Consider the following 27,625-nt stretch of genomic DNA (forward strand, 5'->3'; position numbering starts at 1 on the left):
AAGATTTTTATTTTATTTTATTTTTTTTGCAAAAGAGGGACAAGAAACAAGTAGGAAGGGAGAGAGATGAGAAGCATCAACCCATAGTTGCATCACTTTAATTGTTCATTGATTGCTTCTCAAACATACCTTGACCACGGGGCTCCAACCAAGCCAGTGACCCCTTGCTCAAGCCAGCAACCTGTGGGCTCAAGCCAGCAACCATAGGGTCATGTCAATGATCCCACACTCACCCTAGAAACCCTGCGCTCAAGCTAGCAACCTCGGACTTTTGAGCCTGGGTGCTCAATGTCCCAGGTCCATGCTCTATCACTGCACTACCACTCAGGCTCAAGATATTTTTAATGTAGCCCGACCAGGTGGTGGCGCAGTGGATAAAGCGTCGGACTGGGATGCGGAAGAACCCAGGTTCGAGACCCCGAGGTCGCCAGCTTGAGCACGGGCTCATCTGGCTTGAGCAAAGAGCTCACCAGCTTAGACCCAAGGTCGCTGGCTCCAGCAGGGGGTTACTCTGTCTGCTGAAGGCCCACGGTCAAGGCACATGTGAGAAAGCAATCAATGAACAACTAAGAAGTCGCAACGCACAATGGGAAACTGATGATTGATGCTTCTCATCTCTCTCCGTTCCTGTCTGTCTGTCCCTGTCTATCTCTGCCTCTGTAAAAAAAAAAAAAAAAAAAAAAAAAAAAAAGATATTTTTAATGTAAACTATTCTAATTCCATAGGTGAAATTGGTATTTTACTTGTATTTAATAGAAATTATTTCTTACAAGTCTTAAAATTTTTATTATTGATTTAGAGAGAGAGGAAGGGAGAGAGATATAGCAACTTGCTGTTCCATTTATTTATGCATCTGTTGGTTGATTCTTGTATGTGCCCTGATTGGAGATCAAACCTGCAACCTTTGAGGGTTTGATCAGGATGATGCTCTATAACCAGCTGAGCTACCTGGAGAGGGCTATTTCTTCAAAGTCCTTATGCAGACAGCTAAGGCTGTTTAGTGGTGGATATTTGTTGGCCAAAGCACAAATATTCTATTTTCATTTTGTCAGTTTTATTTCCTACCCTCTTAGAATTATCATCGTTTTTATACGAATTCTGCTCAATGCCTGTCAGATTTGCAACTCAGAGAGGTTAAGTGGGGATCCAAAGTCACACAGCAAAGTGGTAGAACTGGAAATAATGTTTATTCTTCTTTATATAGAATTTTATAGTTCCCACGGTTACTCAAAACTGTTATTTCATTTGGCTTGACCTTCAAAATAACCTATAAATAGACAGGATAAATGTGTTCATTTCAAAGATAAAAGAGCTGAGAAATTATGTTGACTGTATAGCGTCTCACTTTTTTTTTAATATAACTTTCTTTAAATTTTTATTTATTGATTTTAGAGAGAGAAGGAGGAAGAGAGAGAGACAGGAACATCGATCCGTTCCTGTGTGTGCCCCGATCAGTGATCAAACCGGCAACCTTTTGCATACGGGACAGTGTTCTAACCGACCGAGCTATTTGGCGAGGGCCACATTTCTTAATTAGACAATTAAGACCATGCTGCCAAGACAGACTATAGATTGTCAGGGAAATCTGAACCAGAGCCCTTCCAATTGCCCAGTCATAGTTTCCCATGTGATGGTAGAGAAAATAAAACTCCCTCTGTGGTCTGCAAAAAGATGGAGAGATGGAGTAAATTAACCAAAGGCACACAGCTATTAAGTATAGAATTTTATTTTGAACACTCAGGCCATATCTCTCTGCTTTTTTTACTATATTCCCAGAAGAGTATTCCCACCAAGAAATTTTACCTTTTAGAGATGCAAATTTTGCCTTCACAAGATGCAGCATTTGGAGATTTCAAATTCTGCTCTGGATACTTGGTCAGGAAGGTAAACAGTGTTCTTGGAACCATTAGACACCAGCCTTGCCAATATTCTCTTTCCAGGGACAGGAAATTTTACTTAAGATAAATGATGCCAATAAAATATGAAAGAAACAAACAAATGTTGTCAGTCCCCATTCTTTTCCATTCCATCTTTTGAGTAGTTGCTTGGGAAAGTAGCTCTAATTAAACACAGAAGGGCTGATCGTTTTGCTGTTGTTTTTTCCCCCAACTCCTAAGTAATGTGGATTTTTTTTTTTTTTTTTTTTAGTGTTTCAAGGTCTATATGACTTAAATTTAAGGTTTTTAAAAAATGTTCTCAGCCCTGGACATGTTGTTCAATTGGTTAGAAATAAGCCAAGATTGCAAGTTAGATCCCCAGTCAAGGCATATACAAGAATCAACCAATGCCTAAACAGGCAGAGGCACAGTGGATAAAGCATTGACCTGGGATGGTAAAGTTCCAGGTTTGAGGCCTTGAGGTCATCGGCTTGAGAGCAGCTTGAGCATGGGATCGTTGGCTTAAGTGTGGGATCATCAGCGTGATCCCAAGGTTGCTGGCTTGAAGCCCAGGATCATTGAAATGATCCCACCTGGTGAGGGAGGGATGGAGGGAGGGAGGGAGGGAGGAAGGAAGGAGAGAAAAGAAAATCCCATAGTCACTGGCTTGAGCCTCAAGGTCGCTGGCTTGAGCAAGGGGTCAATGGCTCAGCTGGAACCCCTTGGTCATGGCATGTATGTGGAGCAGTCAGTGAACAACTAAAGTGTCACAACTGTGAGTTGATGCTTCTCATCTTTCTCCCTTCCCCTCTCTCCCTCTCTTTCTCTTGCTAAAAAAAAAGAGTAGAACAGTGTTTCTCTCTCCCTTCCTCTCTCTCGCTCTCTAAAATCAATAAAAAATTTTAAATTATTAAACATTCTCTATAATGAATTGAAATAACAAAGTGAAAAGATCATTTTCCTTCCTTCTTATCCAGCTTCCAGAGATAATCACTGTTAATAGTGTGGTGTGTGCCTTTCTGGACTTTGTTTCTGTATACATACATTCACATGCATATTTGAGTGTGTATTTTCCACACCCTTTTTTCTGAAATTTGCTTTCTTATTTAACTTTTTTGTTTTTTGAGAGAGAGAGAGAGGGAGGAAGGGAAAGAGATAAGCAGCATCAACTCATAGTTGCAGCACTTCAGTTGTTCATTGATTGCTTCTCACACATGCTTTGATTGGGGAACTCCAACCAAGCCATTGACACCACGCTCAGGCCAAATGAGCCTGTGCTCAAGCCAGCAACCTCAGGGTTTCAAACCTGTGATCTCAGCGTTCCGGGTTGACTCTATCGACTCTGCCACCGCTAGTCAGGCTCTTGTATAATGTTAGATCTTAGACATTTTTCTAATCGATGCATTTCGATTTTTTTTTGGTTTTTTTTTTGTGTGTGTGTGGCAGAGACAGAGAGAGTCAGAGAGAGAGGGACAGACAGGAAGGGAGAGAGATGAGAAACATCAATTCTTTATTGCGGCTCTTTAGTTCATTGATTGATTTCTCATATGTGCCTTGACCGAGGGGCTACAGCAGTCCGAGTGACCCCTTGCTTGAGCCAGCGACCTTGGGCTCAAGCTAGTGAGCCTTGCTCAAACCAGATGAGCCCGCGCTCAAGCTGGCGACCTCGGGGTCTTGAACCTGGGTCCTCCACATCCCAGTGTAATGCTCTATCCACTGCGCCACCGCCTGGTCAGGTCCATTTAGATTTGTTTTTAAAAGTTAATACAGTATTTCATCAAATTGCAGGGTAATACGGTATATGCATCCTTTTTTTTTTTCAATTTTTCTTTTATATACTCAGTTTAAAAAACAATGTTTTGGCCTTGGCCCGTTGGCTCAGCGGTAGAATGTTGGCCTGGCGTGCAGGGGACCCAGGTTCGATTCCCGGCCAGGGCACATAGGAGAAGCGCCCATTTGCTTCTCCACCCCCCCACCCCCTCCTTCCTCTCTGTCTCTCTTTTCCCCTCCCGCAGCCAAGGCTCCATTGGAGCGAAGATGGCCCAGGCACTGGGCATGGCTCCTTGGCCTCTGCCCCAGGCACTAGAGTGGCTCTGGTCGCGGTAGCAGCGACGCCCCGGAGGGGCAGATCATCGCCCCCTGGTGGGCAGAGCGTTGCCCCTGGTGGGCGTGCCAGGTGGATCCCGGTCGGGCGCATGCGGGAGTCTGTCTGACTGTCTCTCCCCGTTTCCAGCTTCAGAAAAATACAAAAAAAAACCCCAAAAAACAATGTTTTGGCCCTGGCCAGTTGGCTCAGTGGTAGAGCGTCGGCCTGGCATGCGGAAGTCCCAGGTTCGATTCCCGGCCAGGGCACACAGGAGAAGTGCCCATCTGCTTCTCCACCCCTCCCCCTCTCCTTCCTCTCTGTCTCTCTCTTCCCCTCCCGCAGCTGAGGCTCCATTGGAGCAAAGATGGCCCGAGCGCTGGGGATGGCTCCTTGGCCTCTGCCCCAGGCGCTAGAGTGGCTCTGGTCACGACAGAGCGACGCCCCCTGGTGGGCGTGCCGATGGATCCCGGTTGGGCGCATGCGGGAGTCTGTCTGACTGCCTCCCCGTTTCCAGCTTCAGAAAAATACAAAAAAAACCACAATGTTTTAAGCGAAGGATAATACATTCTGTTGGGTACATCTGGTTATAGGCCTGTGGCTAATGGCTTTGGGCAAACTAATCTCTGAGCCTCAGTTTCCTTATCTATAAAGTGAGGCTAGAAATACCTTATGTAGTTGTGAGGATTAAAAAATCATTAATTTATCAAGCATTTGTTGAGGGCCTTCTGTGTACCAGGTAGTATTGACTAATAATATATTTTGATGGTATTCTATAATCTGGGAAGCCTTATGTAAGGAAGTTCACCATGAAAATAATCTAAAAAGAGATGTGTGCTGTTCTTTATCTTTTCCCTACTCACTTTAGCGATGTCTCTGAGTCTCTGCTTGATAAGTGCCTCTATACCAATCACTCTCCTAACCCTGACATCTTGATACGGACTTCTGGGGAAGTGAGGCTCAGCGACTTCCTGCTCTGGCAGGTAGGTAGTTTCTAACCACTGTTCTGTTTGTGTCAGCTGAAAACTGCAATTACATACAAGCAATGGATTAGAGGGGCTCATCCCCACTCCTAGCCATGCCAGCATCTGAGAAACTTGTGGGGGAAGGGACCTAAAATCTAGAGATATGTCTCTAGGCTGTGCGTGGTAACATTTCCTGTCCCTTCTCACCTATTCCTGGCTATGGGAACCTATGTGGTTCGTGCTCTCTAAAGTTGCTGGAGGAAAAAATATCAAGGCTATCCAGCTATGGTGAAAACTTCACCTGTGCCCTTGTTCAAGGAACTGGACTTCTTTCTTTTGGTCCTGAGTATAATCTACTGACCTGGTAACCTGCCAGGCACCCCAGCCCCTATGGGTGCTAGAACCTTGCTTTGCAGTTACTAGTCTCTGTCCTTCAGAATAAAGGCTGTATCTATCTATGCAAGCACAGTCCACAAGGGATATAAACTAAATGCAGACTCTTTCTTTGGGGCCATTGTCTCTCAGCTGGGTTCCCCCAGTATAGGTAGTCTCCAAAAAAGCTCATAGTCAAGTAAGTTTGTCTTTGAAAGTCTCTATTGCCTGGCCCGTGGTGGTGCAGTGGATAGAGCATTGACTTGGAGCTCTGAGGTCATGGGTTCAAAACCCTGGGTTTGTCTGGTCAAGCAATCAATCAATGAATAGCTGAAGTGAAGCAACTATGAGTTGATACTTCTTGCTCTCCCTCTCCATCTCTTTCTCCTTTCTCTGTAAAATCAATACATTTTTTTGGTTTTGTTTTGTTTTTTGGAGGGAAAGAGACAGGAACAAACATCAGGCTGCTCTTGTATGTGCCCTGACTAGGGAATCAAGCCAGCAACCTCGGTGCTCCGGGATGATGTTCCAGCCAACTGAGCTATCTGGCCAGGGCTTAATTTTTATTGATTTTTAGAGAGACAGAGAGGAAGGGAGAGAGGGGCAGGGGAAGGGAAACATTCATTTGTTGTTCCACTCAGTAGTGAATTCCTTGGTTACTTTCCATGTGTGCCCAGACCAGGATTGAAAAGTCTTTGGGCCTGACCAGGCGGTTGTGGCGCAGTGGATAGAGCATCAGACTGGGATGCGGAAAACCCAGGTTCAAGACCCCGAGGTCGCCAGCTTGAGCGTGGGCTCATCTGGTTTGAGCAAAAAACGCACCAGCTTGAGCCCAAGCTCCCTGGCTCGAGCAAGGGGTTACTCGGTCTGCTGAAGGCCCGCGGTCAAGGTACATAATGAGAAAACAATCAATGAATAACTAAGGTGTTGCAACGTGCAACGAAAAACTAATGATTGATGCTTCTCATCTCTCCATTCCTGTCTGTCTGTCCCTGTCTATCCCTCTCTCTGACTTTCTCTCTGTAAAAAAAAAAAAAAAAGTCTTTGGAAAAGAAAAGAAAGAAAGAAAGAAAATATCATCTGTTAACTTGGCCTTTGGGTACAAATGACCTGGGAAAGTCTTTGTTCAAGAAGAGGCTGATGGAAACTCAGGTTGGAAGCAATTCATACAATAAAGTTCTAGAAATTTTAATAGACCTTGGTCTCAAAAGTGAACTAACAAGCCTGACCAGTGGTGGTGCAGTGGATAAAGCATTGACTTGAGATGCTGAGGTCCCAGGTGCAAAAACCTGAGGTTGCTCGCTTAAGCACAGGCTTGCCAGCTTGAGTGCAGCATCATCAACATGATCCCAAGCTAGCTGGTTCGAAGCCCAAGGTGGCTGGCTTGAGCCCCCTCAGTCAAGGCGCACATGAGAAGTAATCAATGAACAACTAAAGTGACACAACTACTAGTTGATGCTCCTCATTTCTCTCCCTTCCTGTTTCTTGCTCTCTCTCTCAAAAAAAGTGAAATAACAAGTTTTAGCTACTGAAGATACTTTCAGTATTTGGCTATGTTGAAAGAAGTATAATGTGCAGCTTATGGTTCTGTGGCCTACTCTGCTGGTCAGATCATGTCTAGAAAGTTTATTTCTGGGCACTGAGTTTTAAGAGGCTACTTGGTAAACTATAGGACTTATCAGAAGAGGCCAACCTGGATGGCAAGGAATCTGGAACTAGGGTAGTGATCTGGAAAAGGGAAGAACACAGTGACAGTTTTTTCCCTTGGGAAAAAAAGATTGAGTTCCTGCTTTGTACTGGGACTATCACAGTGACCAAGTCTAGAAAGAATTCCTACTGTCTTAAAATGTATCGTTTTTTGGAGCAAGTAATTACAACCTTGGCAACTGATAACAGTTGGCTCTAATCTAGCCTTCAAATATTTGAAAAAATGTCACTTTGAAGAAGTAACAAACTTGTTCCAGAGAAAAGACCTGAGACTATGATAGAAGTTCCAGGGACAGTGACATTGGTTTAGCTAGCAAGCAGGCTATCCCACAACTAAAGTTATGCCCCTTGAGGTACTGAATTCCTTCATCACCCCTAAAGGTACCCAGCAGTGGCTGTTATCTCACATCAGTGATTATTATTAAAAGTTCTGTGTTCTGATTGCTTTATGTACATTAACATTTAAATTTTCAGAGTACTGCCTGACCTGTGGTAGCACAGTGGATAAAGCGTCGACTCAGAATGCTGAGGTCACCAGTTCAAAACCCTGGGCTTGCCTGGTGAAGGCACATATGAGAAGCAACTACTATGAGTAGACGCTTCCTGCTTCTCCTCCCTCTTTCTCTCTCTCTTCTCTATCTACAAATCAATAAATAAAATTTAGAGAAAAAAATAAATTTTCAGAGTACTTTAAAACTAGGTATTTTTATTACCCAGTTTTACAGTTGAGGAAACTGAAGCCCAGAGAGGTTAAGTAACTTGCCTCAAGTCAAATATATGGTAAATGGGGGAGCCAGAATTCAAAGTCATGCAGTCCCCAGAGCCCATGCTCTCAACCACTGTGCCACATTCTGCTACTTAAAAATAACAGTGGCAGGCAGCTACCATTTGTTCATTGCTGACTTTTATCAGACAGTGTGTCTCCCAGATGACCTCTAGGGGCCAAGAGCCAATAACATAATACAGATGTTTCATAGTCCTAAATTTGGCTCTTAGAAAAATCCTGGTGTAAATGTTGGTCTAGTCTTGTTTTAGTTCTGCCTTGCTACAGGCAGGTGATCTAACTGCCTCATATGACCCCACCCCCTATTAGTGAGTGAATTAGAGCTGGTGGCAGCAGCTGCAGCTCAGGATGCCTATGCGATCTCATCTCTGGGCTTCTGGGTCCTGCTCAGCCTGCTCTGTCTTTGGAATCCTGCCCAGGGATGTGTCCAGCAACTTGTTACTAAACTAAACTCTCTTCCTCCTCCCCTTTCCCAGACTTCCCACTCCTGCTTGGTGTTCCAGCCCATTCTGTGGCCAGAATATATGTTTTGGAACCTCTGTGAAGCCATCTTGCAGTTCCAGATGAACCATAGCATGCTTCAGGTTAGTTTCAGGTAAACCATAACATTCATTAGGTCTGGTTCTACATGAACCATAGCATGCATCAGGGCTGGCCTGACCAGATGGGATGGGAGAAAAGGTGAGCATTGATTGACCATATATATATACACACCAGACACTTTGTAATAAGCATGTTAATAATGACAATAGTAGCTATCACTTACTATATATTTACTGTGTGTCAGGCACTGTGAATATTTTATATACACTATCTCATTTAATGCTTCCAAGAACCCAGTGAGGTAGGTATTATGAACCTCACTTGTGGAAATGAACAAATCCAAATTACTTAACTAAGGACACAACCAATAAGAGACAGAACCAGGATTCAAGTTACAAGTCTTTCATCTCTTTACTACAGAAACCCAGGAGAGGCTTCTCAGAGAGCTTGGCCACTATTGCCTGAAGGTATTAACTTTGATCACCAGATCTTGAAACAGGTTTCATTAGGAGGCAGAGTCCTCTGCATCTGATTAGGACTCTTAATAATAATGGCGGTGTGTGTGGTGGTGGCAGCTAACATATTGAGGGTCTACTAAAGCACTTAGGTGTTTTCATGTAAGTTTTCTTATTTATCCCTTCTCAAGAAGCCACTTTAGTGGAGACACCAAGGGAACTTCCTCCCACCATGTGACCTAGGCCAAGTCCATTCCTGCATCCTGCCTCAGCCTCTAGTGTCGTGTCTAAGGTGAGAAAGCTGGAGCAGATGGCCCTTAGGATCTCCCCTGACTCCATCACCTTAACAGTGATTCACTCATTCCTGGCAAACAGGGGCCAAGCTCTGCCTTGGCTGCAGCCTCCTTGAGCAGCACTCAGTCCAAGGCTGCCATTTGGAAGGAAGCCTGAGCTTCATGGAGTAATTCTAACCAGCTCTGTACTTCCTCCTGGTGTGGCTGGGTGGCCCCATCCTTTCTGTCCTGCCAGAACACAGAACACCTATTTAGCCTTAGCAAGAATAGCTAACTGGCCTGACCTGTGGTGGCGCAGTGGATGAAGCATCGACCTGGAGGTGCTGAGGTCGCCGGTTCGAGGCCCTGGGCTTGCCTGGTCAGGGCACATATGGGAGTTGATGCTTCCAGCTCCTCCCCCCCCTCTCTCTCTGTCTCTCTCTCCTCTCTGTCTCTCTCTCCTCTCTAAAAATGAATAAAATAAAAAAATATTAAAAAAAAAAAAAAAAAAAAAGAATAGCTAACTGTTAATAGGCCGGCACCAGGGTAGACATACATTATCCCATTTTCCCTCAAACCTCCCCATTTTGCAGATTAAGAATAAGGCTTAGACCGAAGCACCTGATCTAGCTCCCAGCTTATGTAATTAGTTTGGCTCAAATAAACTCTTTTTTTATTTTATAGAGACAGAGTCAGAGAGAGGGATAGACAGACAGGAACAGAGAGATGGGAAGCATCAATCATTAGTTTTTCATTGCACGTTGTGACTTCTTAGTTGTTCATTGATTGCTTCCTCATATGTGCCTTGACCGTGGGCCTTCAGCAGACTGAGTAACCCCTTGCTGGAGCCAGCGACCCTGGGTCCAAGCTGGTGAGCTTTTTGCTCAAACCAGATGAGCCCACGCTCAAGCTGGCGACCTCGGGGTCTCGAACCTGGGTCCTTCCACATCCCAGTCCAACGCTCTATCCACTGCACCACCACCTGGTCAAATAAACTCTTATTTTAAAAAAAAATTAGGCTAGAGAGGTGAGAGTTCCTTTGGACAGGAACTTCTTGAACCCTACTGCTCCAGGAGGACTCACTCTGGCCTGATCAAGCTCTTCAATCAATTTCATGTGTCTTTGCCCATTATTCCTATTACTTATATTCTCCCCCACCCCCCATATACCTCACCTTTATCCAGTTCCTCCCCATTAGTTAAATCCCAGCTCAAGTATTGCCTGTCCATGAGTTTTCACTGCTCCTTGACATTCATAGCCATAATTTTTCTCTCCTCTGGGCTGTATGGCCCTTTTGCCTCATTCTACCTTATATTATGGGACTTTGTATAAAGATCTGTGTCCTAGTCAGTCTGTAAGCACACAGGTTACTTAGACTGTATCCTGAATCTCCACATCCCCAGTAAGGTCCTTCGCATAGGACCCAAGAATCCTCCTAACCAAGGCGACTTCTCAAGCCCATTTTAGTCTTAATAGCTCCATGTGTGAGCTCATTATCATAGCAGAAGAGTACCCTTGAATGCCTACAGGGGAATATTCCAGAATTTTCATTTATGCAGTAAACCTTAATTGCTGAGAGGTCTTAGCAGTCACTTCCCTATTTTCAACTTTTATGTCTGTCACCAACAGAAAGTACCTTACTAGCTCTGTTGCAAGTGTCAAGTGCTTGTGCTTTTTTTAAAGATCCTTTAACATATTCCTTAAAGGGATAAAGACAGAGCAATCCAGGTGTTTACAGGCTGAGTAGAACAGAGACATGTACACAAACACTGTAACACAAGGTGGAATTATGTGGTAAGGGTCATCAGGGTATAGGGTGCCAAGTTGGCAGCAAAGTAGTTTCTTGCACATGCGATGAGTTTGGCAGGAGGTGCTCTGGTGCAAAGGCTTTGTGGCCAGTTTGAGTGGCAGGAGCAGAGTGCACCAGTGAGGAACAGCCTTGGTCCTGCTCCAAGGGGATTTCCCCTCCCCACAAGCATCCACCCTGCCCTCTTAAGATCACATGGTCAGTCAATTAAGTATTTCATACATACAGGGCACCCCAAGTTCCTGAGGAAAGGACACAGTCTCTGCCCTCTAGGAGTTTATGATTTGTCTGGAGACACAGGGTATAAGAAGTGCTGCCAGAGAGTATGATCATCTTGGTGTCAGAGTTAGTTCTAGGAACTCAATGGAGCCTCCAAGCACTTATTTTCTATCAGAAAAAGTGGACTATGGACATTAATACCTATTCTACTAGGCAGAAAGCAGTAAGTGGTGGAAAAGTGCCGAACCTGCTTCTTACGTTGTTCACAAAATGGTCATTTGCTGGAAGAGTCAGGCTGGTCCCCATACGGGAGGCAAGTCTGCAGCCCAACTCTGAAAAATAGTTTAAAGACTTGGGAGGATGGCACCCTTAGGATGACCTGGGAAACCAAAGGAAGTGACGCCACAAATGTCCCCCAGGTAGGAAGTAGAACCTCCCTTGTAGCAGAGAATAGACAATAATTTATAAAATTGCTGTTTCTGTTTGAGAGTCTGCTAATATGCTAGAGAGGGTTTTGCATATATTATCTCTAATCCTTAAAACTACTCTTCAAGGTAGGCACAACCCCCACTTTACAGATGAAGAAAGGAGGTTAGAAGAGGTTTTACCCAAAGCCACAAAGCTAGTTGGGGGAACCAAAAGTCAGATCCGTATTTGCTGGTTCCCTTCTAAGTGCAAACCTGAGAATTTTCAACAAATACAGATGCTTCTACCCAAAACAAGCCAAGACGGACCCAGAATTTCCACTGTCCTCCCTATACAGCATGGGCACCACCCGTCACACACCTACTGCCAAACCTTTCCAAATCTGGTACAAACTCCCCACTGTTTCACTTAACTTGGCCTGCTCTGTGTCCCGCCCCCTGCCTCTGTCCCAGTTCCACCCACCCATAAAAGTGATCTCCCCCAATCCCCACTTTTTTTTAGCAGAAGGCCCGAGACATGTATGCAGAGGAGAGGAAGAGGCAGCAGTTGGAGAGGGACCAGGCTGCAGTGACAGAGCAGCTGCTGCAAGAGGGGCTCCAGGCCAGTGGGGACGCTCAGCTCCGACGAACACGCTTGCACAAACTCTCAGCCAGACGGGAAGAGCGAGTCCAAGGCTTCCTGCAGGCCTTGGAACTCAAGCGGGCTGACTGGCTGGCACGTCTGGGCACTGCATCAGCCTGAGTAAGGCTGGCCTCCTGTTACTTTGCCCTGCCCTCTGCCTCCAGGGCCCCACTCCCCTTTCTTTTCTTGAAGGGTACCTCCCTCCTGATGATGAATGGTGTTCCCTTCGCTTGGCGGGGAGCCCCAGAGGCCAGTTTATGCTGGCCATACATAGATACTTTTGGGTTGCCGGGAACAGTGGCCCCTTGGGAGGGTTTAGGTGAGAGTCTCCCACAAGTACACTAAATACAGCTCTCATCACCAGTAGGTTTGGAGAGGAGGAGGCCCCAGCTCTTCTCCTGCCTGCTCTTTCCACCTTTGCCACCTCTACCTGTGTTCCTAGGTGCACTTTCTTTTTCCCCACCAGCACTTCCTTCAACACACAATTGTGGGGAAGAGATCTCTCCAAAACCCTCACCCTTTACCCATCCATCTTAGCCTTCCATCTGACTCACAAAAGATTTGGCTCCACCTCGGATCTGCTGGTAAATCGCTAATAGGCAGCCAGAGTCATTTGGGTAAGGAGAGGGAGACGGAAAGAAAATTTGCCCATCTGCTGATCCTCCCCCTCTGCTCTCCACCTGGGATTTGCTATTGAATCTCTACCCCCTCCCACCACACAGCACTGATTGCTCACTGAAAGGCTCAGCGCCCCCAATGGCGCAGAAGCCAGGCGGGTGATTACAATCCAATTACCTATTGTCAACTCAGCCCACACAAGCTTTACTCCTCCCCTGGCAGGGCACAGGGCCAGGCTCCACTCCCCAGTGAGACTGGCCTGCGCCATGGCTCCAGGGTAACAGAAAGGCCTATAGGTGCTGGTGAATGTAGTGCAGCACAGGCCTCCTTCCCTAGAGCACATCAGGACCAAGAACAGAGAGAAGCGCTTTTCAACTGACTGCCTCCCACCTCAACCTTTGAGGCCTCTCTCAGCTTTTAGGCCTGGCCTCCTAAGTAGGCCCTGAGACAAATTATTCTCGGCATGTCAGAGTGTCAGCTTGTGAGGGCCAAGGCTGCCCAGCAAGGAGAGGAGGGTCCAGTCAAAGGCTGTGTCCATTCCCTTACCTGTCGCTGCCAGGCCTCACTGCAGAGCTGCTGAGAGGATTAGTGCCTTTGAAGAGCTATTTGCCTGAGCAACTCTGCTTCAGGTGCCCAGCACAGCCAGTAACACCAACTAACGGCTATTATTTAGTCTTTCCATTTTACTTTCTGCAAACTGTTTCCCCAGCACCTCCCTCTAGGGGAGTCTTGCAAGCAGCTAAGAGTCTGCTCTTTAACCCCTGACTTTCCCATAGTCTCTTCCCACCTTCTTGTGCCTAGGTACCTGGCACAAGAGAATCCAGCTTAAATGCCAGACACTGCTATTGAGAAGCAGATCAATGCACCTTTTGGCAAGCCCCCCATGTACACCTGGCACAGAGTTCCCAGAAAGCAGGTGTTCTACATTTTCCAGCTTTACAGTGGGGCTGTTAACAACCTTGATTAGGGAAGAATGAATTATGGGGCTATAATGCAGAGGCCTACAATTAAGAAGGGAATGAGGGGCTGGAGGCAGCAAACAGAATCTGCCCTGTGAGCATGACTAAGTCTTGTCCCTTCTGGATTTCCCCTTATAATTGGGGGTACAGCAGAGATGATTAATGGGGCTGAGGTCCTGTATTCTGGGAAAGGTGCGTAGAGTGGGATAGGGAGGGGGTTGACCCAGGAGCACTGTAGAAGTGGAGGCTGAGGGGCCTCTGCTGTCCAGGAGTAGGGGCTGCGAATAGTAGATTTGAACTCATTGTGGTTTTCTACCGGTATGATTTGTACCAACCAGCTTCAACCCTTGCCTCAATAAACTAGGTGGGACCTGTATAAATGTCCTCCCGCTTGTGAGCCAAGCCCCCCACTTGAGGATATTTATCGTGTTCTTGTGTTCTCCTGGTTACCAAATAGAAACTTAAGAACTCTTAGATGTAAAACTTGTTTGCTAACAGTGCGACGGAAGAACACGTTGTTTTGCTGCTACAATTGTCTACCTCCCTCAGGTGCACCTGGCTATCTCTAGGATCCCTAGCTTTGGGGCATGTGGAGAGGGGGAACCAATGGAAGAGCCCTTTTGCCATCACAACACCTGTTCCTCTACTTGTTTCCTAATCCCCAAACGCCTTCCTCCACCCTCCTTTTCCTCGCGCAAGTGAAAGGAAGCCAGCAGCCAGTGTGGAAGGAGGGATTTCGCCAGCTGCGTTTGCAGCGCCCAGGCTTGGTGGCCGCGTCAGGTGGGGGCAGCTGAGCTTGTCTCCGAAGCGGGTGGAGCGTAGGGGGAGGGGTGTCCTGCTAGGCCTGGCGGCCGATCTCTGTCATTCAGTGACGGGGTCCTGAGGTCCGGGAATACAAGCAACTCGGAGCTACCCGAGGCTTTGGCAGGGGGTTCGTTTATATTTGGGGAGGCGGCTGAACGAGGGGTGCTGAAAGGACAGCTCCTACCTGGCCCACTACACCCGAAAGTAACCTCTGCCTGTAAAATCTCCCCCTCGAACTCCCACTCCGCCTTGATTGGACCGCTTTCCAGGTGAGGTGCACGAAAAAGCTTCCTTGGAGTGGCAGCTTGGAACGATGCACGTCCGCCTGCGCCAAGCTAGCTTCCCCGCTCTTTCCCACTTCAGCGTTATCCCTGGCCTTGGAACTGCAGCCTGTCCCTCCAAATGCGCTCTTTCTCCTGCCTGCGGCGAAGAAGGGCGGTGCGGCCAGGCCTCGCAAGCCCTTCTTCTGGGGCCCCCAGTGGGAACAGGAAGGAAAGCGACCGAGATGGCTCTAAGCGTCGCACGGCTTGGAGAAGTGGGTAGCTCGGTTGCATAAGGTGGAAGGAACTTGGTAGTTTGCAAAAGCCGGCTCTTGGCGGTAATTGAAACCCAGAGACCGCGGACTCGCACAACACCCCCCCCCCCCCCCGCCATTTATTGCCTTCGACGCGCGCCTCCCCCATTGCGCCCCCACCCCCTAGGCGCGCCGCCGTCTCGCGCGCCCTCCCCCCACACCCCCCTCCTCACTCCCTCCAGAGGAGGTGAGTTTAAACCCCGCCCACGTGACCCCAGCTGGGCCAATGAGCGGCGGCGGGAGGTGAAATCCGGTTCTAACCGGTCCGGGGCTCCCAGCGCTATAAAAACTTTATAAACCCCCCGGAGCCCTAGCAGTGTGAAGAAGAGGCGAGAACGACCCCCGGACCGACCAAAGCCCACGCGCTGCTGCATCCCCGCGTCCAGCCCGTACGTCTCGCCACCGTCGCCATCATGCCCAAGAGAAAGGTACGTGGCGCGAGGGCCCCAGGCGCTGGGCCGTCACTACGCCGCTGTCACCGCTGTCGCTTTCTCGGCTTTGAGGCGCGAGAATAGGCGCTGGACTGGAGCAGGTTCTGCTGCCCAGCGCAGAGACTCGAGACAGTGTCAGGCGGCCCCGGGCTAACCCTGCGCTGCTCGGCTGCCCGCGGGCGCCAGAGGCCATATTGGAGGAGCGGTGGCCGCGGCGGGAGGAGCCATGTTGGTGGCTGTTTATCCCGCTCCCCTCGGGCTGGATGTGTCCTCCCCGTGCCCCCTCCCCCATCCCCAGCGTTCCCCCCTTCTCCCGCGTCCCCCCCTCCCCGCGAGCGGGCAATTCAAACCCGAAAGGGCGGGAAGGCGGTGCTTGGGGTTGGCGGGCGGGGTAACGCGCTGCCGCCAAAAAACCACCGTCGTGAGGGGGCGGGACTTCGATCTGTTGCCCCGCCTCCGCCCACGGCCTGGGCGCACGAGACCCGCGCCGCTGCCGCCCACGAGTTCCCCTGTCTGCGCGCGCTCCTCACGTCTCCCGCCCTTGACGGCTGCCATGGCAACGACGCTCCAGCCCCGCCTCCGGAGGGGTTTGTTTGCACCAGCTGCAGCTGTTGCTTCTGCTTCTGCCTGGTTTGGCGGCGCGAGCCGTGCTGCTCTGTCCTCTTCGCTCCAGCTTAGCGCGCGCTTCCTCCGGGCTAACTTGGCTAAGAGTCCGGGAGGCTGGGTCTCTGATACCGTGCGTGTTTTGAGCTAGATCAGGCCTGATGTTTACACAGATAAGTAGTCCCACAGGTTTCTAAGCACTTTAGCTATTTTGCATAGAAAGTGGGTGTGCTAAACACTGATAAGTCCTGAAGGAGTTGTGTGCAAGAGTTGGTTTTAGTTTTTTCCCCTTAGGACTGTTAAACTTAGTGAATTCTTAAAAATTGCCTCGGACGCTGCAGATTTCTTAGTTCTTGTTTGTTTTTTATAGGCTGAAGGGGATGCTAAGGGAGATAAAGCCAAGGTGAAGGACGAAGTAAGTCTTGTTGATTCTCTTTTGGAGTTTTAAAAGCCATGGGTTCCTGGTGGTAATTAACCATACCCCTATCCCCGAATTTCCTTAAGCAATTGCCTTCACTTCCTATAGTCTAGAACAAATTAGCACTAAAACTTTTTTGTAAGTGCTTTCATTATCCTATTTATAACTATCTTATTTTCTTTTTAATAGCCACAGAGAAGATCCGCCAGGTTATCAGCTGTAAGTGTGTCTGCGTTAAAATTTTTGCATTTATGCTTGAAACAAAAACATTGAAAACAGTGCCCTCTGCTTCCCATGAGTGATGGTCAGTGGCTGGTTTCAACGAGCTCCTCAACTATGGACTCTCACCCATTTGAGATTTGCTTGTTCAGAAATTCTAATGGCTTCTAGACAAAGTGAAACACTTTTGAGTATTACTCAAGTGGGTTTCTGAAGATAGGAAATTTTAATAGGAAGTCAGCCACAATAATTTAACAAAATAGGAAAAACTTAAGTCAGTGGTATTGTGATTTGGATGTGGGTTGTTTTCTTTAGTCCATCAAACTGATGTCATATTAATGTTTTCTTCGTTCTTCCCAAAATAAAAGAAGCCTGCTCCTCCAAAGCCAGAACCCAAGCCTAAAAAGGCCCCTGCAAAGGTGAGTGGGGCTGGGGGACAAGGTGTTTCTAAGAATCACATAAGACTGAGCAGAGTCCCATGTTGCTTACAGGAGACCTGCTGTATAATAACTTCATCTATTGGCACAGAGTTGAGATATGACAAAATTAATAGGATTGGGCTTTATCATTATGTAATTGGTCATTTTCACAGAATGAGGGCTGTTCTTCAGTTCTTGTTTTGTGTTTTTGTTTTTCTTTGGTTTTTTTTGTTTTGTTTTGTTTTGTATTTTTCTGAAGTAAGAAGCAGAGAGCCAGATTCCTGCATGTGCCCAACTGAATCCACCTGGCACTCCCACTACAGGGCAATGCTCTGCCCATCTGGGCATTGCTCTGTTGCAACTGGAGCCATTCTAGTGCTTGAGGCCAAGGCCATGGAGCTATCCTCAGCACCTGGGCCAACTTTGCTCCAATAGAGCCTTGGCTGTGGAATAGGGAGGGAGGAAGGGAGAGAGAGAGGAGGGGGAGGGGTGGAGAAGCAGAAGAACAGCTTCTCCTGTGTGCCTTGGCCTAGAATTGAACCCTGGACATCCACACGCCAGGCCAACGCTCTACCACTGAGCCAGCCAGCCAAGGGCCTGTTGTTCTTCAGTATCTTTAATTTAGTATAATGATGATTCTGTTAATGGGTATTCTAAATTGATTTTGAGAACTTGCCTTATCCCTCAGACTTGTATATAAAGAACTTTGTCACCGGTTTAGAGAAAATTACACTTGGGTATTAAACATCCAAGTTTTTTGTTTTTTATTTTATTTTATTTATTTACAGGGACAAAGAGTCAGAGAGAGGGATAGATAGGGGCAGACAGGAATGGAGAGAGATGAGAAGCATCAATCATCAGTTTTTCGTTCTGACACCTTAGTTGTTCATTAATTGCTCTCATGTGCCTTGACCGACAGCAGACTGAGTAACTCCTTGCTGGACAAGGGCCTTGAGTCCAAGCTGGTGAGCTTTTTGCTCAAGCCAGATGAGCCCACACTCAAGCTGGCGACCTCAGGGTCTCGAACCTGGGTCCTTCAGCATTCCAGCCTGACGCTCTATCCACTGCGCCACCGCCTGGTCAGGCTAAACATCCAAGTTTTAAGATGTCTTACTATATTCTTTACACTGAGATGATTTTTTTTTTTTTTTTCATAAAAAATTTCTATACTGTTGACCACAGCAAATTATAGATAATTTGGTCTAGTTTTGCTCAGTTGTGTGTTTGTTCAATATTTATTGATTTGGGAGAAAGAGACAGGAACATTAATCTGTTCTTATATGTGCCCTGATGGGGGCTCAAACCAGCAGCCTCTGTGCTTTGGGATGAAGCTCTAGTCTAACCAACTGAGCTATCCAGTTGTTTTATCAGTGGGATAGGGTTTATAGTTTGTGTGTTTTATCTTTGGTAAATAATCTTCCTTGTGCAGAACTTTGTAGACCACACCTTGGTAATATGAAATAGGGGAAACAGCCTTTTTTTTCTCTCTCCTGCCTTTTAGAAGGGAGAGAAGGTACCCAAAGGGAAAAAGGGGAAAGCTGATGCTGGCAAGGATGGGAATAACCCTGCAGAAAATGGAGATGCCAAAACAGACCAGGTACAACTGCGGTCTCACTTTTTGTGAAGCCTGTTCGTTTGCTTGTTTACTAATCATAAAAGGTCTTAGTTGCCTTTTTCCTGCATCTGCATCACGACAAGTATATCAGTCCAAAATTTACTTGTTTTCCTGTCAGCTTGAATCCTGAATTCTTGAAGTCTCTGCAGTTCATTAAGGGACTCTGTGGTAGTGATCTTTGTCCTGTTAGGTGTCACACTTATGCTATACCATAGTTTTCAAGCTGAGAGTAATCTCATATCTTCTAATTGTAATCTGTCCCTTTCTTCAATTTTAGCAAAGTTTTCTACCAAATCATTCTCAAAAGAAATACTTCATCTCAGTGTCATAGTAACTAAAACCTGAACTTTGGCTGGGAGCAAAATAATGTTACAAATGGGATGTGAATGAAAATAGTTTCAAATGATATGTGTTGTATCAATCTGTTTGTTTTTCATTTTAGGCACAGAAAGCTGAAGGTGCTGGAGATGCCAAGTGAAGTGTGTGCATTTTTGATAACTGTGTATTTCTGGTGACTGTACAGTTTGAAATACTATTTTTTATCAAGTTTTATAAAAATGCAGAATTTTGTTTTACTTTTTTTTTTTTTTCTTAAGCTATGTTGTTAGCACACAGAACACTTCATTGTTGTTTTGGGAGGGAAGGACATACAGTACTAATAGAATGTCTCCAAAGCTGGAGTAAACGTTTGAGAAAAACACCTTTCCCTTCTAGTTTTGAGAGACTTCCTCTTGGTTCCTGAAAAGAGGGATCCCTTGATGTTGACACACATTCGCCACCTTGGCACAAACACCTTGTGGTGTGGAAAAATTAATTTGTTTGTGTCCTTTTCTTCCTCCATTTTAAGCATAGCCTTGACTCTTAAGCCCAGAGACCTGTTGGGACCTGCCCCCCCAAAATTGGTTACCAGTATGTTGGGCAATCTGGACTTTCTAGTGTCACCATTGAGATGGCATCCCTCAAAAGAGCAGCAGTTCCTTTTTTAGATTGTGGATCTACAGATTGATAATTCTACCATCTTCATTTCATTTCCTGAAAGTCAGGGTCGGCTTGTGAAAAGTTGTTAAAACAACATGTTTAATGTGAAATGTCAACCCTCACTCTAAACTTTCCCTATTCAGAGCATCAAATGAAGACTTCATTGGGTTTTATAGTGGCTTTCTGATTTTGGGTAGTCCGTTGCAGAAGGGAGTTTGAAAGTTGTATACTGTTAATGATTATCTGCCCATGTCCTGCCTGAAATACCATGATTGTTTATGGAAAGTATCTTTAATAAAGCTGGATACAGTTTGGCTTGGAATGCTGCCTCTAATCTTTTCCCAGCAGTGGGGTAGCCTAGGTTCTCCAAGTCTCTAGGGACAGGATGCAATCTGGTGTTGAGGAATAAAGGTCCCATGTACACTTGATCTATAATAATTGGCAATTCTGTCTTATTAACAGAAGAACACAGAGCAAGGTAGAGTTGGAAAAGATCTGAGGAGAAGTAAACCAGTAGTGAGGCTGGGAGCAGACAGGTGGTTTCTGTATTTGGTTGTACAGCATTATCTGCAGTATACGTGGGTATAACTGACAGAAAAGAACCTCTCCGCTTCACATTTAAAACTTCTGTAAAATTAGAGACTTAATAGATCCGTGTAGTCCATGTGTCAGGAGAAAGTGATTATATGTCTGTATAGCTTGACCATAAGATGAAAACATGATGCTGCTTTTAAGCAGACTTGCAAGTCTTGTATGAATTAAATTTTTGTACTTGGTGAATTCTAGCTTCAAATAAAGCCATTAATGGAAACTTCTGATTGCTTTACTTTGAAGACCCTGCAGAGAACCCCTTTCCTCCAAGGAAGTACAAAAAGTTAATCTTGGGAAATAGAACTTTTAACAAGTACATGGAATTTGAATTTGCTTTCACAAGTCACCTTTTGTTTAAGGAGAATTAAGTAAATTGGAGACTACAAAAAATATCAGTCAAAAAAGTAGAGCTGTCATATCAGTTAAGCTCTTGATAAGATATCTATATCTGACATTCTGTCTTGGGACAATTGTATAATTCAAGTTAACACCATTTTTATGGGTGAGAAAACAGGCTCAGATGAAGAAACTTTTTGAAGGTTATGTGTACATTTCCTGAGTAGTCAGGATTCAAACCCCCAACTTTAGTCTGAAATTTCTTATTGGCTGCTGTGGGTAGATAGCTCAGTTGGTGAGACTTAGAGCATTGTCCCAGTACACCAAGATTGCAGGTCAGTCCCTGTAGGACACCTTAATACTCAACCAGGGAACACATGAATGGGTGGAACAACAAAATGATGTTTCTCTTCCTCTAAAAAAATTTTCTGATTTAGACTACTTGAGGGTTCATTTTTAGATAAACTAGTTTGTTCACTTAGGCATTTTCTAGCCTTTTACCTTCATTGTTGCTAAAATCCAAGTTGTAGATTATTAATTTTTATTGGGAGAGTGAGGAGAGTTACCTTCCAGAATGGAAACCATTATAGCTATTAGGAGCGAGGGTACAGCAGCTTGTTATTTGAGTAGAAGTTACAGAACTTGAGAAAGCCACATTTGGGGTAATTTCATTAATATATATTTGTATTCAAATTCAGTACAATGTGTTGAGCCTGTAGACCAGGGGTCCCCAAACTTTTTACACAGGGGGCCAGTTCCCTGTCCCTCAGACCGTTGGAGGGCCGGACTATAAAAAAACTATGGAAAAAAAAAAAAATATGAACAAATCCCTATGCACACTGCACATATCTTATTTTAAAGTAAAAAAACAAAACGGAAACCCAATATTTAAAATAACAAGTAAATTTAAATCAACAAACTGACCAGTATTTCAATGGGAACTATGCTCCTCTCACTGACCACCAATGAAAGAGGTGCCCCTTCCGGAAGTGTGGCGGGGGCCGGATAAATGGCCTCAGGGGGCTGCATGCGGCCCACGGGCTGTAGTTTAGGGACCCCTGCTGTAGACTATGCTAGAAGCTCTGCTGTGTGCTCATTTAATATTTGGATCAATTCCTTGTAGGTTATTTTATAGTTAAATAGACGCATAAATTTACTGGTTGAGATTAAACTCACTAGTAACCCTAGTTTTCTGTTACCTAGTAATTAGAATGGGTAAGGGTGAGAATAAGTTTTGTCACTTTATGAAAAATATTTACCAATTTGGCTGTGGGCCACAAGAGTACCTGGACTTCAAACCCAGACATGAAAACATGGTAAAGATGCTTAAGACAACTATAATAGGCTCAGTGCCAGCCTTGACCTTGAATCAGATCTTGTCATGGAAAATATAAACATGGATTCCCTTCACCTCAGCTGTGTCTATCCCATTCTCATCTCTGGAAGAGTCACCAGTAATCTATGTTAGAATGCTTTGGGCTCTAAAAAAATCAAGTGGCTTAACAGGAGGATTTATCTCAAGTCCTGAGGTAGGGTGGTTCTAAGGACCCAGGTGGTTCTTTACAACCTTTTTGTCTTCTTTAGGCCTCAACTTGACATGTCCAGAGACAGAAGACCTATTAAATTTTTTCATTTTGGGAATAATGAATTTTGTAGCTTTGCACAGTGGCAGTATCATGACCAATAAGATTTATCTGAAGCCCAATTATTGCTAATTGAAAGAAAAAATTATTTCCTAGAAACCTTTCAGCATCCTGAGTTTCACTGGGCAGAACTGAGTCACCTATCCACTGTTTTGTTTTGTGGTGTGTGTGTGTGTGTAAGAGACAGAGAGAGGAACAGACAGGAAGGGAGGGAGATGAGAAACATCAATCCTTCGTTGCGGTTACTTGGTTTCTTAGTTCATTGATTGCTTTCTCATATGTGCCTTGACTGAGGGGCTACAGCAGACCGAGTAACCCCTTGCTCAAGCCAGCGACCTTGGGTCCAAGCTGGTGAGCCTTGCTCAAACCCGATGAGCCTGCACTCAAGCTGGCGACCTCGGGGTCTCGAACCTGGGTCCTCTGCATCCCAGTCCGACACTCTATTCACTGCGCCACTGCCTGGTCAGGCACCTATCCACTGTTAAAACAACCAGAGCAAGAGGGATGGGCCCACAGAGTCTGTTTAGGATTTAAATATATAGGAGGGATATAGGACAAGAGGAAAAGTACTATTCTAACCCTAACGGAGTGGCTGATCTTTCTGCTATCCACCAATGCCATGCTCTTTCCAGGCTCACCTCGCCTGGCTTTGACATTGCTGAGGACAAGGTTCCCACCTTTTTTTTTTTTTTTCTTTTTACAGAGACAGAAAGAGGGATAGACAGGGACAGACAGGAACGGAGAGATGAGAAGCATCAATCATTAGATTTTTGTTGCGCATTGCGACACCTTAGTTGTTCATTGATTGCTTTCTCATATGTGCCTTGAGACCAGGGGCTACAGAAGAGTGAGTGACCCCTTGCTCAAGCCAGTGACCTTGGGTCCAAGCTGGTGAGTTTTTGCTCAAACCAGATGAGCTCAAGCTGGCGACCTCAGGGTCACGAACCTGGATCCTCGGCATTCCAGTCCAATGCTCTATCCCCTGCGCCACCGCCTGGTCAGGCACAGGCTTTCCCACCTTTTAAAAAGTTGAGCAATGAGTGAATGAATGAATAAATAAGCTATAGCCTCGACTGGGCAACTCAGTTTATTAGAGCATTGTCCGAATACCCAAGGTTATGTGTCTAATCCCCAGTCAGGACACATACAAGAACCAACTGATGAATGCATGGATAAGTGGAACAACAAATGGATATTTCTCTCCCGCTCCCTTTTGTCTCTAAAAATCAATTTAAATTTTTTTTTATTAAGCTACATAATTAACTATTTTAGAACATACAGTTTAGTGGGTTTTAGTATGACCATTATCTAATTCCAGGATATTTTTATCAGTCCAAAGTGAAATCCCATACAAAAAGAAAGCAGTCACTGTCTAGTGTCTCCTCCCCCAGCCCTAGGTAACTACTAGTCTTTATAGATTGGCCTTTTCTGGATATTTCATCTAAATGGAATCATACAACATGCAGTCTTGTAACTGGCTTATTTGATTTAGCATAATGTTCTGTCATCCACGTCATAACATGCATTCCTTTATTACCAAATATCTGTTAAATGTATGTATATACTGTACCATATTTTCTTTATTCATTGATCAGTTAGTTGATGGACATTTGGATCATTTCCACTCTTTAGATATTAATGAATACTACTATGAGTATTATGTATAGTTTTTGTGTAGACATATATTTTCAATTCTTTTTTTTGTATTTTTCTGAAGCTGGAAATGGGCAGAGACAGACAGACTCCCGCATGCACCCCACTGGGATCCACCCGGCACGCCCACCAGGGGCGATGCTCTGCCCACCAGGGGGCGATGCTCTGCCCCTCCGGGGCATCGCTCTGCCGCGACCAGAGCCACTCTAGCGCCTGGGGCAGAGGCCAAGGAGCCATCCCCAGCACCCGGGCCATCTTTGCTCCAATGGAGCCTTGGCTGCGGGAGGGGAAGAGAGAGACAGAGAGGAAGGAGGGGGGGGGGTGGAGAAGCAAATGGGCGCTTCTCCTATGTGCCCTGGCCGGGAATCGAACCCGGGTCCCCCGCACACCAGGCCGATGCTCTACCGCTGAGCCAATCGGCCAGGGCCTTCAATTCTTTTTTTATTTTCAATTCTTTTGATCATATACCTCAGAGGGGAATTGCTAGGTAATAGAGCATCTGTGTTTAAATTTCAAGAAACTGCTAGATCATTTTTCCACAGTAGCTCCACCATTACATTCCCACCAGTGATGGATGAGGGTTCCAATTTCTCCCTATCATTGAGACATATTTTCTTTCCTGTTTCTTTTTTTTTTTTTTTTTTTTTCAAAATGTACTTAACTGATTTTAGAGAGAGAGGAAGGAAGAGACAGATGGACAGAAACATCTATATGTTCCTGTATGTGCCCTGACCAGGTACCCAACTGGCAACCTCCGTATGGGGACAATCAATTGAGCTATCCAGCCAGGGCTAGTCATCTTAGTGGGTATGAAGTGATATTTCATTGTGGTATTGATTTGTATTTTCCAAATGATTAGAATATTAGGCATCTTTTTTTCTTTTATTTATCTTTTATTTTTTAAGACTTTATTTTAGAGAGAAGAGAGAGAATGAAGAGGGGAGGAACAGGAAGCAGCAACTCCCATATGTGCCTTAACCAGGCAAACCCAGGGCCTCAAACCAGCAACCTTAGTGTTCCAGGTTGATGCTTTATCCACTGTGCCCTCACAGGTCAGGCTAGGCTTCTTTGTATATGCTTATTTTGTGTGTGTGTTGTGACAGAGAGAGGGACAGATAGGGACAGACAGACAGGAATGGAGAGAGATGAGAAGCATCAATTCTTCGTTGCGGCACCTTAGTTGTTCATTGATTGCTTTCTCATTTGTGCCTTGACGGGGGGGGGGGAGCTACAGCAGAGCAAGTGACCCCTTGCTCAAGCCAACGACCTTGGGCTCAAGCTGGCGAACCTTGCTCAAACCAGACAAGCCCCTACTCAAGCTGGCAACCTCGGGGCCTCAAACCTGGGTCCTCTGCGTCCCAGTCTGATGCTCTATCCACTGCACCACCGCCTGGTCAGGCTGTATATGCTTACTGACCTTTTCTCTCTCTCTCTCTCTCTCTCTCTCTCTCTCTCTCTTTTGAGAACTGTATCTATTAAATTCTTTGCCCAGGCCCTGGCCGGTTGGCTCAGCAGTAGAGCGTCGGCCTGGCGTGCGGGGGACCCAGGTTCGATTCCCAGCCAGGGCACATAGGAGAAGCGCCCATTTGCTTCTCCACCGCCCCCCTCCTTCCTCTCTGTCTCTCTCTTCCCCTCCCGCAGCCAAGGCTCCATTGGAGCAAAAGATGGCCTGGGCGCTGGGGATGGCTCCTTGGCCTCTGCCCCAGGCGCTAGAGTGGCTCTGGTCGCGGCAGAGCGACACCCTAGAGGGGCAGAGCATCGCCCCCTGGTGGGCAGAGCATCGCCCCTGGTGGGCGTGCCAGGTGGCTCCCGGTCGGGCGCATGCGGGAGTCTGTCTGACTGTCTCTCCGTTTCCAGCTTCAGAAAAATACAAAAAAAAAAAAAAAAAATTATTTGCCCATTTTTTAATTGGCTTATTTTTTTTATTGTTGAGGTGCAGTTCTTTCTATACTAAGGATACTAGATCCTTATTAGATATATCATTTGCAAGTATTTATCCATCTGTGAGTTTTCTTCACTTTTTTGATCGTGTTCTTTGACTCACAACAACTTTTAATTTAATTTTGATGAAGTCTAATTTATTTAATTTTTGGTTGCTTGTGCTTTGGTGTCATATCGAAATCCATTGCCTAGCCCAGGGTCATAAAGATTTACACCTATGTCTTCTAAGAGTTTTTAACTAACTTTAGCTCTTTATAGGAACAGATTTATGTTCCTGTCTCTGTTCTGTCTCTCTCCCTGACTCTCTAAAATCAATACATTTAAAAAATGTTTTAATAATTTTAGCTCTTAAATTTAGGTCTTTGGACCACTTTGAATTAATTTTTATATATGTGAGGTAGGAGTCCAAACATTTATTTATTTTTTAATATTTTATTTATTGGTTTCACAAGAGAGAGTAGCAGGGAGTGAGAAGTATCAACTCATAGTTGCTTAAGTTTAATTGTTCATTGCTTGCTTGTATTATGTGCCTTGACCAGGCAAGCCCATAGTTTTGAAATGGCAACCTCAGCACTCCAGATTAATGCTCTACCCACTGTGCCACCACAGGTCAGGCTGGCATTTCTTCCTTTTTTTTTTTTTTAATTTTTTTAAATTTTATTTATTCATTTTAGAAAGGAGAGAGAGAGGGAGAGAGAGGAGAGAGATAGAGAGAGAAGGGGGGAGGAGCAGGAAGCATCAACTCTCATATGTGCCTTGACCAGGCAAGCCCAGGGTTTTGAACCGGCGACCTCAGCATTTCCAGGTCGACGCTTTATCCACTGCGCCACCACAGGTCAGGCCATTTCTTCCTTTTAAAAACAGTTCTAGACCACTTTCTGACCCTTCTACTTTCTAAGATATCATTTTCTAGTTCTAGGCTGTGTGATCACTCCCCAAATCCCTTTAACATCCTTGTCTTTACAGTTTCTCCCTGTGATGTCATCCAATGACACATTTTCACCTCCTGCCCACATCTCAAGTCCATTTTTCCACCAACCTTCTGTGCGGTCCCTCCCACATGTACCACAGGCACTCAAATTCAACATGACAAATGGAACTCATCTTCACTAACCTACCTCTTCAGCTTAGATCTGGTAAAAAGCACCACCACCGCTCCTTATCTCAAGCAAGAAACTGGAGTTACCCCAGATACCTTGTTTTTCATCATCACACATTTCTAGTGAGTGCCTTTATTTACTTTGGGGAAAAATATATTTTCATTGAAAATGTTAAATATGTGCAAAAGTAGAATAAAATGAACCACCATGTACCTATCACATAGCCTCAGCAATTATCAATTTGGGTCAACCTTGTTTAATTTATACCACTGTCTACATATTCCCCCCTACCATAACCTGGCATATTTCATCCATAAATATTTTAGTGTATATAAAACAATTACAATAGCCTTGGCTGAGTAGCTCAGTTGTTTAGAGCACTGTCCTGATAGGCCAAGGTTGCAGGTTTGATCCCTGATCAGGACATATATAAGAATCAACCAATGGCCTGACTGGTGATGCACAGTGGATAGAGCATTGATCTGGGATGCTGAAGTCCCAGGTTTGAAACCCTGAGGCCACCAGCTTGAGCATGGGGTCACCAGCTTGAACATGGGATCATAGACATGATCCCATGGTCCCTGGCTTGAGC

The 27,625-nt window shown here is 45.5% G+C and overlaps 2 protein-coding genes across 5 annotated transcripts in view; both read left to right on the plus strand.

Annotated features, from left to right (window-relative positions):
- DHDDS (dehydrodolichyl diphosphate synthase subunit) overlaps positions 1-14,191 on the plus strand; it is a 36,403-nt gene extending 22,212 nt beyond the window's left edge. The window contains exons 7-9 of one of the 3 annotated variants that reach the window (XM_066375587.1): positions 4,829-4,943; positions 8,265-8,383; positions 12,012-12,215. In XM_066375587.1, coding sequence (XP_066231684.1) covers positions 4,829-4,943; positions 8,265-8,383; positions 12,012-12,081 — 304 coding nt within the window. In that variant the 3' untranslated portion in view covers positions 12,082-12,215. Of the gene's footprint in view, positions 1-4,828; positions 4,944-8,264; positions 8,384-12,011 lie in introns of all 3 variants that reach the window. The other 2 variants (XM_066375585.1, XM_066375586.1) reach the window with 2 other exon arrangements.
- A 1,111-nt stretch (positions 14,192-15,302) lies between these two features.
- HMGN2 (high mobility group nucleosomal binding domain 2) lies at positions 15,303-20,083 on the plus strand. Of its 2 annotated transcripts, none has more exons than XM_066375520.1 (6): positions 15,303-15,514; positions 16,491-16,535; positions 16,728-16,757; positions 17,129-17,176; positions 18,678-18,773; positions 19,234-20,083. In XM_066375520.1, the coding sequence occupies exons 1-6, from the start codon at positions 15,500-15,502 to the stop codon at positions 19,267-19,269; spliced, it is 270 nt and encodes an 89-aa protein (XP_066231617.1). In that variant the 5' UTR covers positions 15,303-15,499; the 3' UTR covers positions 19,270-20,083. The 2 variants fall into 2 exon arrangements, with proteins under 2 accessions (XP_066231617.1, XP_066231616.1); XM_066375519.1 differs by having other exon boundaries at positions 15,304-15,514; positions 17,126-17,176.
- Positions 20,084-27,625: the final 7,542 nt, after the last annotated feature.

The sequence above is a fragment of the Saccopteryx leptura genome, chromosome 3 (genome assembly GCF_036850995.1).
Source record: "Saccopteryx leptura isolate mSacLep1 chromosome 3, mSacLep1_pri_phased_curated, whole genome shotgun sequence".
Classification (NCBI taxonomy): Eukaryota; Metazoa; Chordata; class Mammalia; order Chiroptera; family Emballonuridae; genus Saccopteryx; species Saccopteryx leptura.